Here is an 18,956-nt window from a genome sequence, read left to right as displayed (position 1 = left end):
TTTTACATTTATTACCAGGCAGAAGCGTAAAGTTGAGACATTTTAAAATAAAATGTTTGCATTTAAATTAAAGCTGCTGCTGCTGTGTGTGTTTCTTGCCCCTTCTCCATACGGGCCCAGTAATCCCCTTGCAGTGGGCCCTGCACTCACATGGTTCGGCATCCCCTCAGAACTTGTCCAGGATCTGCCCACCCTGGCCCCTCACAGTGTTTGCTCTGGATAGGTCCCAGTACCCACACCCAGCCTGAGCTGCTCCCGGTAGCCATCCTAAATCCGCCCAGGCACCCACGCTGCTCTGAACCGGTTACAGAATCCTCCCTTGGCTTCAGCTGGCCCACCAATCTCCGAGCCGGCCCCAGGGCCCTCTCCTGGAACTCCTCCCGGGCCCCTCCGGGCACCGGGGGGCGCCGGGCGGGGACGGGGGCGGGGCCTGGTGGGGGCGTGGCCTGCTGCCGGGCGCGCGGCGCCCCACCGGCTTCCCATTGGCGCAGACGAGAGGCTGCCCGCCAATGGCCACCGGCCGGGGGCGTGGCTTGGCGCTGACGGAAGTGACGAGCGCTGTGGGGGGCGGGATGGGCGCGAGCTCCCGGATGCTTCGCGGCGGCGCCCGCGGTGGAAGATGTGGATTGATCCACGGAATAAAACAATAGCGCTTAAATAGCAAATAATAACCCAGCTCGTCCGCCCGAGGCCTGGCCCCCGCCGCCACCTGCTCGCTGTAGAGCACCGTGTGAACAAGAATTGGTTTTATTTCTTTTTGCTGTTGTTGTTTCCCCCACCCCCCACCCCCCCCAGCCGTGCAGGATGAGCGCCGTGCCTGAGGAAGTTAAGGCAGAAGATGGCAAAGCGGAGCCGGAGAAAAAGCACTTTTACTGCGAAGTGAGTGGGTGTGTGCGGGCATTGGGAGCCACACTGCGCCCGGCCGTGGGGAGCGCGGCGGGCACACCTGGAACGAGAGCGGCTGTGCCGAGGGGAGTAACGTGGCCGGTCCCCGGGAGAGCTGGGTCAGGGAATTCAGGCCGTTCCTGAGCAGTCACGGCTGCGGTGGATAGTTCTCAGTGCAGCCTTTCCAATCTCTGCTGCGTGTTTCTGATGGGCGGCCGCAAAGGCTCATTTATCTCTAAAAGCTGCAGCTCCGGGTCAGAACGCGTTAGATTCGTCATTCCCGTAGTGTTTTTGTAGCGCTGGATGTTTTTCTGGCTCATTCAAGTTCTGCAACAGTACGTAAAGGAAACAGACAATACTAGCATGCATTAGTCGTTGCTTTTTTAAAAGTTAAAGATAGTAAGAAATATTTGTACGTCTGTATTGCCTTCTGTTAATTATTGCAATGGTATATGCATGTCTGTGGATCTTAATGAAATGCACGTGTCTTCCTCCATTGTTTTTCGGGTCTCTGTAACGTAGCTGTGAATGAACAATGAACGGGGCTGCAGTTTTTCTAGGGCGTAATTTTGCCTCTGTTCCTTTCTAGTTTCTGCACGATCATCCCTTTTTGCTGGCTTTCCAGCTTGGAGGACTTTAGAAGACTAAGAATTTAGAAGGTGCTAGTAGCAGAGAAGAGGGAGGCTCGTAAAAACTTCTTACCACCTGATTTATTTAAATATGTGTTTAAGTATTGTTTGAACAGGTTTGCATACTATTTCTGTAAATTTAATGGTAAGCTGTTCTCCTAAAATTCATGCAAACTGTACTGTTTGAGCCAAAGAAGACCTTGAGAATGACACGATTACACTGTAGGAACGGATGTATTCCATATTTATAATTCACTAACGGCAGAATATTCATAGCATAACTGAAGATGTGCTTTCAATTTTTCTCTTTCAGGTTTGTAACATTTACTGTATGTGCGCTATAAGTCTTCAGTCCCACTACCGTGGTGCAAAGCATAAGAAGGTAAACTTTTTCCATATTAAATATATATGCAGATTTAATCCTAAATCCAGGACTCTTGCAAGTTCAGTACTTGATTTCACACAGCTTCAAGTGCTTATCTAACTTATTTGTAATAAAACATGTAGATTTGTAACAATAACTTGCTTGAAATATTCCAAGAAAAAAATGAGGTGGGATCTCTCAACTCTGCTTTGTGCAGCATGTAACTTGAAACATCAGCCGCATTTAAAGGTAAATGTGTGCTAACTGTGAAATTAACATTTGAATGACACAGAGCCACAAGTAGTGAAAGAATTCAACTTTCTATTTTCAGATGTAGTTGGTAAAAATACTGTTCTGTCTTCCAACTCTGCGTAACTCCCCTGTACTTTGAATAAAATGAATTTACTTTTTACTTTGATAGTAACATCAGTTCTGATTTCCTGAAGGAGTTACATAGACTTTGCTGTCAAGTCTGACATTTGTGTTGGTTTGAAGCGTCATAATATCTGCTCCCTTGTGTAAGCACAAAACAAGCAAAGGCTTAAAATAATTAGGCACCGTCTTCTAAGGGTGTACTTAGAGATGAGGCCTTTACAAATACTGAGTTGATTGGCTGATGATTGTTTAAAATTCCAATACATTCTCAGTCTGTAAAGGTGAGACTGTAACTCAGTTGTCTGTACTCTTTGCTGCCATCAGATTGTGTTGTTGTGGCACTGAGGAGCTTGCTCTGATGTTTTCTTAATGTAATGACACTTTATTCTTCTTGCAACATTAGTGACTAACAGCTAAATTGCCTTTCTCAAGTGATGGTGTGTCCTCTTTTTTTTTTTTTTTTGGAATGAAGGGCATCTCCCCATCTCTTTGCTGTTGAGACAGATTAATAGTATTCTGTTACCTGTTTGCTATCACTTTAATAGCATTGATTCTTACTTGAGTCAGTGGCTCTACTTTCTCCAGCCCCTTTTTTCTCCTCACAGGAATGAGTCTTCTTGCTCCCCGTTGATCGAGTAGAAGTGTACAGTTATATTTTTTGTGTCCTACCAAATGTTCCTGCTGATGCAAAGAATTCCTTTGCTTTTGTTGTTTCTTTTCTTTTCTTAGCTAACTTCAGCAATCTAGTTATTCCTGGTTTTCCCTTAAAAAGTAGAAAACACAGCATTTATTTTCTTACAAAATCTGCATATAGTTTTCCTTCTTTTCATGCTTGGATGTTTGCTGGGCTAAATCTCTCAGTTTCTTGTCAGTGAAATCTTTGAGCTGAGAGTGAGCAAGAGTAGAACGGGTTGAAAACTGGATTTTTGTTTGGTGTGGAGTTGTGGTCATTCACAAGTTGCATTGCTGTAGGAGTAACTCTCCAAGCTCGCATCATAATTCTTTTCAGTTATCTCCAATTTCTTCCTTTAAATTATGAAATCTATTGTGTGTTTTGGTGGAAAAAAATGAGAGCGCTCATGGATTGAGAGTTTTGTACCACTAGGTTTGGAGTAACTATAAAGTCCTGAGCTTGTGTTTCTTTTTAATGCAGGGTAGGTGTAGATTGTGAATAGCTCTTAGTTTGTTCCTTACTAGAGGAGTTCCTTTTCAAAATAATACCAAAGGATGTCCTGTAAACACAGCAAAATGAAGAGAAGGCAGTAGTTCTTCTCCTAGACCACAGTACTAGCCTGACCAATCCATCAGTCATATTTTATGACTTCAGTCAGATTGCCTTTTTTCTATCAGTTGCCCATTTGTTTTAAAATGGCATTGTTGAAGATACTCTGTGCTTGTCTGCCACTAGGTGTTTCAAAAATGCAAGAAAAAATTGTTAATGAGAAGGATGGTCATTAAGAAACTTTAAGAAACAAATGTAAACGTGTGCTACGTATATTATTTTCATTTCATTGGCCTGTATTTCCTGTAGCTATCAAAGTAAAATGTGTTATTTTGAATAGCTGCAGTAGTAACGCTTGGCTGTCTGACAGATTTGTAGGAGTACTTCAGTTAACCTTCAGTGTACATAGCTGTTTTATCTCTTTTTTTTCTGCCTGGGTAGTTTGGTTATTCTGGGTTTTGAATAGGTACATAAGGTATTTATTTAGGTTGTTTCTACATACCTTTGTTTTATCTCTAATTTTTTCTAGTGTTGTTAGTTCATAAGGCCAGACCCTTGTCAGACAGGTGCTGATGGCCGAAAGATTGTATGGCTGGGATGATCGCAGTACAAGTGATCTTGTATCTTGTGCATTGAGTGCTGTGTGACCTCTGTACAGTAGCATAATGATGGGGTTTTGTGGCTTCATTGCACAACAGGCATTAAAGGGATGGGGAGTTGTAGAAAGTGAAATAGCCAAAATATTCATAGATATGTGTATAATTCTTGGCTCTGAAAATTTGAGTTGGATGGTATTGGGTACTTTGAAAAACAGTTGCATTATAGTTTTAGCCATTATAGTAAAATGCTTAGAAAACATTTATATATGTTTACTAGCACTTTTAATTTAACCAAGCCTGTGAGAGTAGTGGGGGATATCCTGCATGAAAGATGGGTTTGTTTGGCCTTTTTTTTCCCACAGCTTAGGAAAAATCTTAGGTTTTTTTGCGATAACAGTCTCCAAATAAAATACACCTGCAGTGTATATACCTGGAATATGGTGGTATATTATATAATTTATTCTGTTTTTGTAAATATGCATTAGTTTTATTGTCAGCTTGCAAGGGAAATCCTAGAGTGGAACATCTTTTTTCCATGTGTTTTGATCAGCCCTTTGCAAATATGGCATCCACAGAAGAACATTGCCTATTTTGTGAACTGTGTTTGGAACACAGCTGAAGGTTGTTCTGGTTCTATCAAAGATTCAGGTTTCCTTGCCCTCCCTTCAAGTCTGGAGTTAGATAGGTAGAAATGCCTGCCATGTCCCAGAAGGAGAAAAATCTGTTCTCAAGACCCTACAGGCTCATTAGAATCAAGGAATGTTCAAATCTGTGAAGAGAGCTGTTAGCCTTTGTCTTCATCATTTCAGTGTTCTCATTTCTTCTGTGTCTTATCCCTATTGTTGTGCACCTGAACCTGTGGTTGAAATACCTGATGTGCAGGCAACTTTTCCATCCTTTTTGTGGCAGTAAAATCAACCATTGCTGTTTAAACATTTCAGTCATACATATTTGTGTTGATACTTGGAATGCTAATGTAGCTAGTTACAGGAAAATTACTTTGCTGTTGGATTGTTTATATTTGGTCCCAAAAGCATGCCATTGTGTTCTGCAGCATATCTTCATGATCCAGAGAAACTTTAATTGTGGATATTTGTTTTGAGGGGAAAAAACAAACTGAAGACAAGCGAAACCCCAAAACTTGATTTGCTTATTATGAGCTTGAAGAATTAAAATAAGTAGTTTTCATGTATATCTGATATATTTAAAGATTGTATATGTTTAAGAAAAACTAAATTATGTTCATATAATACTTAACTATGCACTTGAAATTGTTCTGTTAAGTAACTTGTGAAGTTCAATTTTGTGGGCAACTACTTTATGCAGTAGCTCATACAGACTACTGTGTGCACGGAAGGTTTGAACCCTTAAAACCAGTAGTTTTTGAGTTTTGGCTTCTCAAAGTCAGACCCTTTGCCAAAAGTTACTCTAACTTTTCAGTCTTAGCTCAAAAACAGTTGTTGCAATCCTTGAACCAGAACAGAGAATAAGTTTCTTACCTAATATGTGAGAATCTTAATTCCTGATCTAATAGCAGGGATCATGAGTAAAATGGACCCTTTAGCTTCAGTTGTGAAACTGCATTTCTAATATTAACAAAAGCAGTAAACCAGGTGCAGTCAGAGCTGATTGTCTGAAAATAGTCAGGAGGAAATTCTCTTTGAGCAACAGCTCACAATTGCTAATGTTTGCTGTGCTTGTCTGAAAAACTTGGCATTAGCAGCTGTTTGTTGTAAAACTGGAGAATGAGTAACAAAAGCACTTGGAACAGCATAACTATGAGGAGCACTGTGTCTGTATTTCTAAGCTTATGAAATCCTCCTGAATTTATACAAAATCGTCTACTGCCTGTGGCAGTACCAGCACTTGGGTGACTTCCTTATTTTACAACTGCCATGAAAGTACAGCTACTTGGCTTCTCAGACAGCTAATGATTGTGTAAGTCTTGCTTCCTTTTGAATTGCCACACCCATGTCCAGCATCTCTTCTATGCCACTGAATATTGGAAATACAGCACTTAACTCCATGGACTGCTCTGGGCAGAGAGGTGCTGCTGTGGTAGAATGATCACACTTATTGTTCCGTTCTTGAAAAAGACAAGTTTGTGTTTACTTGCCATAAAATTGTCAAAACTAGTCAGGATTGCTTTAGCTATTAAATTGAAATTTAAGTTCCCCTTTTCTTTAGGTTCTGCCAAAAAGCAATCATCTGTTCCGGATTCAGCCAATGAAAGACACTTTTCCTGTTCTTCATTATATGAATGATCTTTCCTGAGATTTGGCTAGCCTTAAGGTTTAACCAAATTCACTTTAACTGGTGGGGGAACTGCTTTTAGTTAATTTTTCCTTTTGGGGTAAGGTTTTTTTTTTGGTTGTTGAAACTGTACCTTCTGAAAGCTTAGGAGCTGTAATCATACTTTCGATTTTTCTGGCATCCTTCAGATGTGTTTCAAGCCATAATCATCCCTTAAAACTTGACTAAATAACAAGGCTTTCTTGAAAGTAACCTTGTGTTAAGTACAGCTTTGTACTTTTGCAGACAATCATAAAGGCTCTAATTTTTCCTGTTTGACAGTGGAAACTTTGGCCTGTAATGCAATTCATCTGCAAAGGCTTCTGTGGAAGTGCTGGGTTTTTCCTTTTTGATGCAGCACATTAATTTATTTTTCTTATTCTATTTTGGGATGACTTGCATCTTCATAATTAAAGCAAGAGAAAGCCCTGAGACGCAGGAATCTCTATTGTAAGTATAATACTTTTTTCTTCAAGCCTCCTAAGATAGATATTGCTTGGGAATTTACTGTTTTGTTGCTTTTCTAATAGTTCAGGTATTTGCATTTGCTGATTTATATGTCTCTGTGTTTCTCTTTGTATGTTTAACATTCTTCTGAGATTTGTCTAGTGAACTGCTGAGCAAAGAATTGTTTTAGAGTATGAAACCTTACTTATGCCTTTTCACATATAAATATTTATATATCTGGTAGTGGAGGGATGTATAGTTTGTGTTTTAGTTTCTCACCTTCTCAGGCTAAACTGTCTCCCACTTGTCTGTCAGCTTGATGCACTCACTGCTGAGTTTCAGACAGAACGCTAAGAAGCTGAATCACAGTCTAACACAGCACTGTTGCAGATGCAGCTCTACCAGTGCTGAAGCCACTTGGCAGCATCACAGGAATGTTCTGGCTCTCTTTATTGTAGTGGACTTGGAGGAGCAAAGATGTATTCAAGGTGAATTCAGTTGTTGGGGTATCTTTTCCCCAAGAAACTGAGAATGTGAATCCGGACTGTCATATGTCAATAAAAGCAGGAGTTATGGTGAAAGTTTGGAAATTTGGTATATACCTAGCTCCCAGTGGAAATGAAAATCTTGTTGTAAAGCTACTTATGATGACATAAGGAAGCAGAGGCATAAGCATGAGGGAAGATGGGGGAATGCTGTTTAAAAAACAAAATGGTTATAGTCAGTCACACAAGAAACAAGCCTTTCACTTCTACTTTATCTTCTTAGCCTATTCTCCCAAGAAACAAGGCTTACATTCCACCTTTATCATCTGTTCCCCAGTGTCTTTTGAACCTCTCAGCCTTTTTGAACCAAGTTGATCAGAGGTGCCTGAAAATACACATCTGCACAGGGAAGAGTGATGGTGTCAGTCCTGTACTGAGGGAAGTGCTGAAGGCTGAGCTCACCACTTACTGCACCCTGAAGAAGCAACACACAAGGAAGATCTGGGAAAATGCTGGTCAGAGGTGCTTTCCTAAGTGACTGGGCTTCATTAGCTGCTCTCAGGGTTTTGTGCTGATAAGAGAATTAGTGCAAGACATGTCATTCAAGTGTGAGAACAGTTATGAGATTTTGCCTCAGCAGTCGAGACTGCTTTGTGGTAACAAAGCTCCCTGACAAAATTTGAAGAGTTGTGAAAAGTTTCAAGTCTTCTCAAAGTCCAATGGATTCAAGTGCTACAAAATTGTATTTTCATCTCAGCAGCAAGAACAGAATTGTGTGGTTCTGGTCAAGGGCTTTTAGTGAAAGACACTTTCTACAGATTTCTTTGAATTTCATTTCAGAAATGATCATTAAAAGTAATACTCATTAAGTATTCAAAATCATAAAATCTGGTTTTGGAGGAATAATGTATGGGATGCATGTGGTAGAAAGCGTGACGTGAATAAGAGGCCAGAAGTTGTGGCAGCAAGACTGAAGAGAGTGGTGCAGTGCAGGAGCCTGTTGCAAAGATGTATGGCTGTAGATAACAGTACTGTATGTACTACAGTCTCTGTGTTCCATGGAGAATTAAAAATTAATCAATGGGTTAAGAATGTCTGCATGCTACAAGTGCTGTATCTTTGGAAGTGTCATGACTTGGAATCTTCAGCTGGGATGTGTTCTGCAGAATAAGAAGTCAAAATATCCGATTATTATAAAGTGAAGAATTTAGAAGCTTTGGTAAGCAAGTTAGTTGTGACTTCTGGAGGAGTCTCAGCATCAGAGGGTACCACATATAGTGGTATTGCAAGATAATGCTTTTATCCAGAAAGTTCTCTGCCTCAGAAATCATTTTGAAATGATCAGAAACTTGTAATAAAAAATTATTATTAATACTACTGATGTCTCCTTTATTCTACTTTATCTATTGCATTGTGCTTCACTGAAGATCAAGATGTGGAAGGTCAATTTGCAAGGCACTGGTAGGGTTTATTTGTCCAAAGAGGCTGAAATTTGGTCTGATGAAATTTATTTGTATGTTGCAGTTGTGTTGCTTTGGGATTTTTTACAACTAGAAAAGCTTTTTTCTTAAGTAACTTTTCAGAGGTGTTGAGAACTAAAATGCAGAATTATATAGTCAGTATATATGTAGAACTGCTTAAACTCTCCCATGGACATATTACTAATTATATAAATAATTCTCCTTCAAGGTCAGGCAGATCCAGTAAATTCATTGTGCTCTGTTACTGACACAAAAGAATAATTATGGATTTGTCATTCCATATTTTTAAATTTTAAATAGCTGGGTTTTTTTATTTACTATTTGTAGACCTATGAGGTAAGCATGGACAAAAATTACTAAATTCAGTAGTAAAATTTTGTGAATGAGCATGGAAAACATGGATATTCTTAAACTGGGTGCACTGTAAATTAGATGCATGCATCTAATTTAATTTCAGCATATAAATTAATGAGATACTTTTGTTATTTTTGCTGGATCTGCAATCATCTAATGTTCATGCTATCAAATGCTCCTGTGAGATTGAACTCCAGCTCTGTGAATATTCTGTCACATTTCAAAGAACCAGGAAAAAGAAATGTTGTAAAAGTGAAGGATGTGTCTTCTTGGAAATAATTCGGGATCGTACCTGACAAGTGTCTGAAATGTACACTGTCTAAAAAGGAGAAGGTACTTCAGAGAATGAGGCTTGACGTATTTAGAATGCTTTACACCAACATTTGAATTTTCTTCCTTGCTGCAGAATTAAAAAAAATTTTCTTTTGTCAGTAGGGAGAACACCTGCCATTTGTAAACCAAAATTTAAAAATACCAAGTATTTGGATTCTGAGTGTTTCCAAATTTTATTCCATGTATCCTTTCTGAGCCGACCAGAAGTTGCTTCATAATCTGGAAGTGGTGAGTGTATGTAGCCTGTGTGACTGTGCAACCATATTGACTTCAAAGTCAATTAAGTGAGGAAATGTATCTGATTCCAGATGTTTGTTTTTGGAGGTGTTCCACTTCCTGTAAGAAAGGTGACTTTCTTCATCACATTACTGTGTGAGTTTCCATATGGCAAAACTATCCACAAGCTATTTTTATTTTAATGACAGAATTGGATATCTTGGATTGTTTTGGGTTGGGTTTTTTTTTCCCCCTCTCTTCAGCATTTCTGAGAAAAGCAACATAATGGAAGATGTGGAAATAGAAGATGCTGAAGTTCTGTGACTTTACTAAGAATGTTAAGTCAAAGCACACCTGAGTACATAAATTTCAATAATGCTATTCCTTTGTACAGTCATGTAATTGGACAGATGGAATACTTTGTTGAGCATTTTTTTAAGGCAGTTGCCCATTTGTTCAGGGATAAGGAGTGGAGGGGAATGAGCATCACTTTTTTTTTTCTTGGGGTCTACTGGCCAAAATAGAAAAGTTTTGAAAGCTCTTTGCTTTGAGCAAGAGGCACTAAATGATGGGGCAATGCCAATATACATACAGGCAAACTTTTACTGGGCAATAGTAAAATGCAGTGGTTTACAACTGTTAGCTCAGGCAAGAGGCACAATACAGAGTATGAGCCCTGTTAAAGCCTTTTATGGGCTGCCTAGCTGTATTGGTGAAATGAATATGTCACAGAGGTGTGGATTGATGGTTTGTTTTTTTTTTTTTATAGCCTGTGGAATTTTTCTTGCATTACAGCATGATGCAGAGGTATCTTGTCCTGCTATTACAGCAATACAAATGAAAAGTGTAATAAAGGATGCTGTATGTTCTTAGCTGCTGGATCTGCTAATCTGCATCTATATCCTTCAACTTAAAATCTGTAAATTGCACCATGAGTAAAGAAAGCTTCATTATGGTTATTCTGTGAAACTCGGAGTCAAGGAGAGAAACCAGCCTGAAGATAAGCTGCGGTTATTAAACAGCAGTGATGACAAGTTCTTCCTCCACTGAAGGCACAAATGTGGTGGATTCTGCCTTGTGTTCACCAGTGATAACCTCACCAGAATCCTGATCAGCATTTCAGCTTAATATTTGAAGAAACTGATATGTTTTAACATGTCCCTCCAGGCTCAGTGTATGTTAAAAATGGATAAGGATTTTGTTTTTTGGGTGTATAACTACTGCTGAGTCTTCCAAGGAAAAGCCTGGAAGTTCTATTCTGACTTACAGACTAGAAGAGGAAATGTTTCAGAAGCCATAATAATAGAAGTAAAAGGTGGAACACTATTTCAAAACCCTTACTGCTTTTCTCTTGGGGAGTTCCTCAATGTGGTGGAATCTGGCGTCTGTGCACTTCCCTCAAAAGGGACTGTGTGGCACTGAGCTCGGGACATCCTTGTTGCTGCTGAGTAGCTGAATTGCCAGTGTCTGAAACTGCCCTTTGATTTGAAACATAGCTGTTACGTTTATTGCAGTCATTAGGAATGGGTGTGCATTACAAATACATATACAGATGTTTCTTTGTTTGCCACCTTTTGTATGTTCAGCACTCTGTAATTGAATATTGAAAGGAAGGGGATTTTGGGGGAATTGGTTTTGTTGGGTTGTTTTGTTTGTTCGTGTACATAATTAATATTTGGAAAATAGTTCTTACTAAATAAAATAATCAGGTGGAAGAGATTTCCTGAGACTGATTAGGTGATTTCCTAACTTCCTGATTGAAGCAGGGCTACAGCCAAAGCTGGATCATCACTTGCTGAATTCTTGAACATCTTCACAGGCAGAGTGTCTGCTACCTGTGTTAATCAGTCTGTAGTTGCTCCTCTGTTCAAAGAAGAATTGAAGCAACTATTTCTGGCTGCTACTTTTTAATGCTTTTGTCACATTCCTACAGGGCTGGACATTTTGTAGCTGCTGTTCAGTTATCCATGCTATTATGTCCCCTCTTTGTCTCCACCAGTCTAAAAGAAGTCCAGCTCACAAACCTGTTCTCATAAATTATTTGCTCTGGATTGTTGTGGTAGTCATTTTGCTGGGCCCCCTCTGCTTTCTCTACATCTCCCTTGAACTGAATAGGGATGATAGTAGTAATCCTTACAAGTCCCAGAGAATGGGGGATAAAATACTCTGCAATGAGCTGCCTGTGTAGTATCTTCAGTGTTCCCAAGGTCCCACTCAGCTGAAGCTGTGGCATCAGTTGTATCCTCTAAATTACTGTTGTCTGTGAATTGTCGGAGGGTGTTTTATGAATGCCACCAACAGTAACTAACCTGGTTGGGGTTGCATCCTTATGGGCCCTGGAATTTGCTCTTTGGGTGATTCTGCTGCATAGTGGACACCAGGAGACTGATTTGTTGATTGTTTCCCTTTGAGCCTAGCAAGCCAGCTGATTTTAAACTCATTGATCAGTCTGATATGCTTTAGAGAAAATACTATTTTGATTTGGTTTTGAGATGTTTAAGAAATATATTATTGATAACATTACAGAGCCATGTGGCTAGTAAATGTGAATTAATTGTTAGCCTGGAAAAACCTGTTGCTGAATGGGAGAGTCTTCAAGACCAAAACTGCTTTGTTAAACATCTGTGGGCAGCAATGGTCTTTACTTAATGCGTTTTCTTTATTTTAATTTAAAAAAATTCAATCCCCCAATCTGTTCCTATTGGTGATAGCAGCAGCTACGACTTGATTTTTAACTTGACCATATTGGTAAACTCCAACCGTGTTAAGGCAGAACGTGCTGAGAGCTGCTTCTGGTGCAATTCTCTTTGTAAATTCACTTTGTTACTAGAAGTAAACTAAATAAAGCACTTTTTCACATATGCCTATTCATATTATTCATATCTTATAGCATTTGGCCATGTTGTCTGCACGTGCTGCACCCAGAACCTTAAATTCAGCTTCAGACACTAATTGAACAATTCTGATGTTAAATAATTGTTATACTTGCAAAATGCCTGGGGATCTTCTTGCTACTGTCTTGATAGTTTGAAGCTTTTAAATGAAAAATATGCATAATTTATTTTAAGGAATTAATGGACATATGCTTTCCCATACCCCTTCCTTATGTTAATACTGGAGAGTTGTTTGCAAAATGTTTGTAGCCTTGATTTTATTTGATTTCCAGCTTTGATACCTATAGCTTAATTCCTTGTCTTATGCAGAAAGAGGAAAAAAAATATGTATGCAACATGACTGTAGAAGAGTTTTTTACTTCAAATTAGGAATTACGTGTACAAATAATTAATAATTTAACTTTCCCTTTTTCCATCAAATGAGTATTAATAAATCACCTTATTTTAATCTTGATTGTTGTGACTTACAAAATATTGACAACGTCATTAAAGCACAGTGGGTTGTGTGTTTATGGATTTGAGGGAGAGAGGGGCAAGGGAAAAATTCCAACAGGAGTGTAAGTGCACACCTTAACATTCACTTTGAAGCTCTGAGTGGTTAGGAATAGATACTCACCCCTTTGTAAAAGAGGATGTAGTTTAATGACTATATTAATTGTGTCTCGGACTGTGATTAGGCTCTGAATGTTTAGACCAGAAGCTTTTGTTGGATATGTGGAACATAGATTGATTATTGAATATGATACTGAATAGTTAAAATAATGAAAATAAGTATCCAATATGAAAAGCACTTAAAAATCAAATTCTAGTTTCTGTAACATTTGTGTGTTTGGTATTTTGTGTTGATGGAGAAGAGGAGTGGAATGGGAGACTTAGAGCAATGAAGTTAAAAAAAGAAAACTGTCAATACTGAGCTTATATTAAACTGCAGAATGAAGATAACTGTTCAATTCTGTAGTATGTTTTAAATATCTACTAAGTACTTAATAAAAGCAAATAATAAGAAGTAAACTGACTGTCAAACTCTTGTCCTAGGTTCTTCAGCTCTAATCCAAGTTCCAATGAAGTACCGAGTGCTCAGACCAGGTATCTGGATATAAATGGTGCTTTTTTCAGATGCAACTTTGAAATCAGTGGTTTTATTCCAATGGTGACAAAAGCTGGTGTTTTTATTATGGTCTGAAGCAATGCAAGCTGCCAGACATTAGAACCATTGCTTTTCTTCTGTGCACTGGTTAATTTATGTAAAAAAAGATCTTAGGAGAATATGAAGTTACAAGTATTTTACAGAAAGACTTTCAAACTTGAGATATAGACATAGTTTCTGTCTTCGTGGTTACCTGTAAATATCATAGTGAATCAAGCTAGTGTTTTTTTTGTTGGTGAAGTTTTCAATTAAAAAATTTGCAGCATGCTCAGAGTGCAGTAAAGTATGACAAACCGAAAGCATATAAACCAAGAGCAGCACGGGTTGGTTGCTGTTATGATAATAAGATGAGTATTTAGTAGTATGTTAGGAAACAAGAAGAAATTGGCCATTACCTTGACAAGACCGTTAACCTTTTTCTGTGTGCATCTTTCTGTATTAAGTCCAAAAGATCACGTACCTTTGTCTGTCAGCTTGGGAATAACCAGCTCACACTGAGCTGCTGCACAGGCACACAGTTGCATGCATTTAAGTGTTGATAAAAGTCTGTGGAGATAAATTACGTGGTATCAGCTTGTTACATGTTGACTCTCTCACGGGCTACTGCTGCATGTCACCTCAGGTGAAAAAAACCTCAACCATAGCATTCAAGGATTTTAAGAAGACTTTGAACTTTTGGTGAAAGTGGGCCATATTGTTGCTGTGGCAGGAGGTGTCCCACAAGATATTTTGTAGCACTGTTTTTCATCTAAGTGCAACTGAAGTTTTTCTTTGTGTGCAGTTCTGCAGTTTGACTTGATGGCACACAGGCACATTTCTAATGCCATGAATATTTAAGAATGAATATGGAATTCCCTCTTCTTGTGAAGTTGTGGTTGGGGTTTTTTTAGCCATAACCTGACATCCTAGTGGGAAAGAATACAGTAACAGTTCCATGATTTTGGTATTTCTAATTGTTTGCTCTTATTTGAAGAAACTAGAAGTGTTAATTACTCTTATGTAATTTACTGGTCAGTTATATGTAATTAGGTAGATGAATTCTAGTTCTGCACTTTTTTTGCAGATTGAAAATACATTTTTTAACACTTTCTCATGGTCTTTTATAATGCCCAACATTTGAGTAGATTTAATGTCTCTTTAAGATTGTGTTGCAGATACATTTTGCTGAACTCTGCTGGTGTTCTAAGCTGAGCAGGAATGGTTTAGAAGTGTTTTAGGCAGAGCAAAAAACAGATTATTATAACTCAGTGAGGAGCAAGCTAGAACCTTGATTGAAACATTGCTAGTTCGGACTCGGGAATATACTGACTGTGTCTGTGCAGCCTTTGGGCTGCCCAGAGCTCAAAAGGTATTTGCCATGTTACTGAAGATTGTGTTCCTTGTTAGCTTTAAGGCAGTATATAATTCTTGACAGGCAACCCCAAAATGCTGTATGAGTGTTAGGGTTTTAGGGGAGGAGGAGGTTGGTGGATTTTCTTTTTTTCATGAGAACTGACACAGTCATGTTCATGCTATGCATGTGAACTTGGTATCTTTCCTCAGTAAACTGAATTGTGTTAGAGGTCTTGTGTTCTTATTTGGTTCTTTTCTTGAAGACATTAAATCCTTTTGTATAAAATTGTTATGGAAAAGAAAGACTTTTTCTGTGGGGGACTGAGGTCTTGCTGATTTTCCTTACTCATTTCAGAGTGCAAATGAATTTTGTCACCATTAAAGTCTCCCATTAGAAACTCCTTTAAGATCATAGACATTATGTGTAAACTATATAATTGTAATGTCTCTTTATGTGTATTTTTTACTTCAGTGAAGAGATCATTCACAGGATACATAACCTGTCTGAAGGATTTTATGAATGATCCCAGAAGAGAAGAGCCTCTAATTGGTATGTTTTTTTCGTTTTATAAATTGTATGCCTTTGAATTTGTTACCAAATAGCTTTCTTTTGAAACAAAAAGTGGGATTTTAGTTACTGTTTCATTTTCTGTAAATGTATTTAATAACTTACCTATCTCATACCATTTTAATTTTAGTCTATTGCACTGGGTATTATAAAGGCCTCCTTAACTGTTAACTTGTTCCTGAAGGAGCCATCTAACTGAAGAAGCTTTTTCCAGATCACAGAATGGTTGAGGTTGGGAGGGGCCTATGCTGATCTTAACCCCTGCTCAAGTCCCAGAGGAGGTTGTCTAGGACCATGTCTAGATAGCTTTTGGAAATCTCCAGGGTGAAAAACTACAATCTCTCAGGGAAATTATTCCAGTGCTCAATCACATGCAGTCAGAATGTGTTTCCTGATGTTCAGACAGTATCTTCTGCTTCAGTTGTGCCATTACCTCCTGTCCTGATGCATGGGCACTACTGAAAACAGCTCTCTCTTTGCACCCTCACTTCAAGTATTTATACACAGTGATGAGATCTCTTGAGGCTGAGCAGTTCCAGCTTTTTCAGCCTTTTCTCATAGGAGAGATGCTCTAGTACCATTGTCATTTTCACGGCCCTTCATATGCCCATGTCTCTTGTACTGTGCAGTCCAGAACTTGACACAGCATTCCAGGAATGACCCTACTGGTGCTGAGTGGAGCCTGCTGTGAGCATTTCTCCTTATGCGGCCCAGGATACCATCAGCCTTTGCTGGCTCATCTTCAGCTTGGTGTCCACTAAGTCTTTTCCGGCCAGTGTGCTTCCTGGCTAGCCAGCCCCCAGCATGTCCTGGTGCCTGGGCTTGTTCTTCTCTGGCTGCAGGACTTGGCACTTCCCCTTGTTGATCTGCCTGAGCTTCCTGTCAGCCCAGCTCCAGCCACTCAGGGTCCCACTGGATGGTAGCACAACCCTCTGGTGTATCTGCATCCCTCCCAGTTACGTGTCATCATCAGACTTGCTGAGGTCATGCTCTGCATCATCATCCAGATAATTAATGAAGGTTTTGAACAGGACTGGATTCAGTACTGACTCCTGTGGTGCACTGCTACCTTCTGGCCTTGTCCTCCAACTGGACTTCATGCCACTGGCGACTTGTCATCAGTCGTGGTTCTTTGTGACTGTCCGTTTGGTGGGATATACAGATGTTTCTACTTTGTGAGATATTTTTCCTCACTGTCCTTGGCTGTACAGAAAGTAGTGAGATTAATTTTAATGCTTTCTTTCTAAGTGCTAGGTTAGGCAGCCCTTAGGAGAGAAGCAAGGCTGCTTGTCAGTGGCCTTAGTGTTCCAAGTGTGTCATGGTGCCCTAGAGAAATAGGTTCTCTGATGAAGACCTAAGTAGCAAATTTCCTAGTATTAGTAGAAAATTTCTCTGTTTAGTGTATTGTCCTGTAGTTACTCCACATAATAAATTGCTAGGCTTTTTAACATGACTACTTTCCTATCAGCATTTGTAATAGAAAACACTTGGGTTGCAAGAACACTTTTAGTTCATTTGGTGATAGTTTATTTTCAGAGTTAAGATTTATCAGAATGATACTGTAGCAGGTCTGAGATGGAGTTGAATTTCTTCATAGCCACGTGTATATTTTGGATTTGTGACTGAAGCAGTTTTAATGACAGCCCAGTGGTTTTTCCTGTTGCTGAGCAGTGCACCTACATCAAGACTATTTTTTTATTCTGGGTTCTCAGCCAGGGTGGGCAAGAAACTGGGAAGTGGTACATCCAGGACACTTGACCCAAAGTGGCACAAAAGAGTCTGTACCACATAATGTTATGCTCAGTAATCACAGTTGAGGTAAGGAAAGAAAAAAAGGGGGGAAGCAAGGTTTAACTTCCAAGGTGGCTGTTCAGAGACTGGGCAGGTATTGGTCTGCTTGTGGGGAAATGAGTGATGAATTTTTGCATGTTGGTTGGTTTTGGGGTTTTTTTACCTCTCTTTCCTTAACTTATTACACTGTCTTTAAGTCTATGAGTTTTGTTGCTTTTGTTCTTGCTGTGTTCTCCCCCGCCTGCTGAGGGGTGTGGATGTGAGTGTCCAAGCAGCTATGTGGTTCTTGGCTGCTGGCTGGGATCAACCCATCACAAATAGAGAGTACTGTAAATTATGACATATAGGAACAGCTGCAAGATTTTCCTACTTGTTTTAAACTGCTTTTAAATTTATTGTGTTCAAGCTTTTCAGAATAAAACTTTTCATGCTAGGTAAGAAGCCTCAAACTTGAAGGTTTCTGAATACTTTAAAGGGATTGTCTCAGTAATTTCTAGGAAAAATGAAGTATATTCCCATTTTCATTCTTGTGATTCTTAAAAGTTTATGGAACATTTTCAGATTATGAAAGATTCAGTTTTGTGAAGTGATTAATGTCCTTTCTACATCTGCTTTTACTCGGATACTGTCCAAAAATTGTTTGACTAAGTATTTTAAATGCAGTTTTTAAATCTAGACATTTGTTGGTCATTTTCTATTCTCATTCTCATTCTTAGTTTCTTGAAAAAATGTCCCAGACATTGGTGGGCTTTGAAATCTGCCATAGATGGTGTATTTCTTCTCAGAATAAGATATTGGAAAGAGATAAATGTAGCTGATTGGGTAATAAGTCCAAATAAGTGTTGAAGGGATCCTGAAGGAGTATCAAATTTTGGAAATTGAATAATTTAATACATTAATTTTGAATTTGATGAGCAGCATTGAAAAGAATACATTTGTTTTAGTAGTCTGTAGTAAAATAGAGATATTTGTAACTCTTTCACTTACAGGTTTAGAACATGTGGTTGAAATCAGATTTGAAGGAAGAAGAGAGCCACGTTACGAGTGCAGGCTGTGTGGGTGTAATTCAGAGGTGGCACCTATGATAGAACATCTTAGTGGATATAAACACAGAAGAGAATACATTGTGAGTAATTTTGGTGCATTTTGATCAAAATTTCTTTATGATACTCCCCTTCTATTTTTTTTTTCTAAATAATTAGATAGTTTGACGTTTAAAACCCATAAGATAAATTGCCAGTGCCTGTATAGTTGACTCTCTCTGGGTCAGGCCAGCATGAAGAGCTCTGATGCTGTGGGCTGTTGAGGCATTGGAGTCCAGGGCTGCCTGTCTGTTTCTGCTTTGCAGTCTGTTCCTAAGTATTTAGATTGCTTTTAGGATCAGGTTCTAAAAACAATGTGATTTTATTTTTCCCCAGCATGTCCATAGCATTGCTGGATTTGGCACAGAGGGCGTTTCCTTTTGGTAGCAAGCTTTGCATGGTATCCATTTTTTGTTTTGAAGACTATGAAGACTATGTAGACTATGTTAGTAGCTCTAAA

General features: G+C 39.0%; 1 protein-coding gene across 5 annotated transcripts in view; it reads left to right on the top strand.

Annotated features, from left to right (window-relative positions):
* The first annotated feature begins 569 nt into the window (after positions 1–569).
* Positions 570–18,956, top strand: part of LOC110469698 (uncharacterized) — a 29,411-nt gene continuing 11,024 nt past the window's right edge. The window contains exons 1-6 of one of the 5 annotated variants that reach the window (XM_021528704.3): positions 570–879; positions 1,828–1,896; positions 6,783–6,816; positions 13,612–13,662; positions 15,528–15,605; positions 18,404–18,540. In XM_021528704.3, the coding sequence (XP_021384379.2) occupies positions 805–879; positions 1,828–1,896; positions 6,783–6,816; positions 13,612–13,662; positions 15,528–15,605; positions 18,404–18,540 (444 nt within the window). In that variant the 5' untranslated portion in view covers positions 570–804. Of the gene's footprint in view, positions 880–904; positions 13,663–15,527; positions 15,606–18,403; positions 18,541–18,956 lie in introns of those variants that run through there. The other 4 variants (XM_085571805.1, XM_085571806.1, XM_085571807.1 and 1 more) reach the window with 4 other exon arrangements.

Source organism: Lonchura striata, chromosome 2 (genome assembly GCF_050655825.1).
Source record: "Lonchura striata isolate lonStrDom1 chromosome 2, ASM5065582v1, whole genome shotgun sequence".
NCBI lineage: Eukaryota > Metazoa > Chordata > Aves > Passeriformes > Estrildidae > Lonchura > Lonchura striata.
Note: the sequence above shows the minus strand (reverse complement) of the source record. Positions and strands in the feature narration are given on the sequence as shown.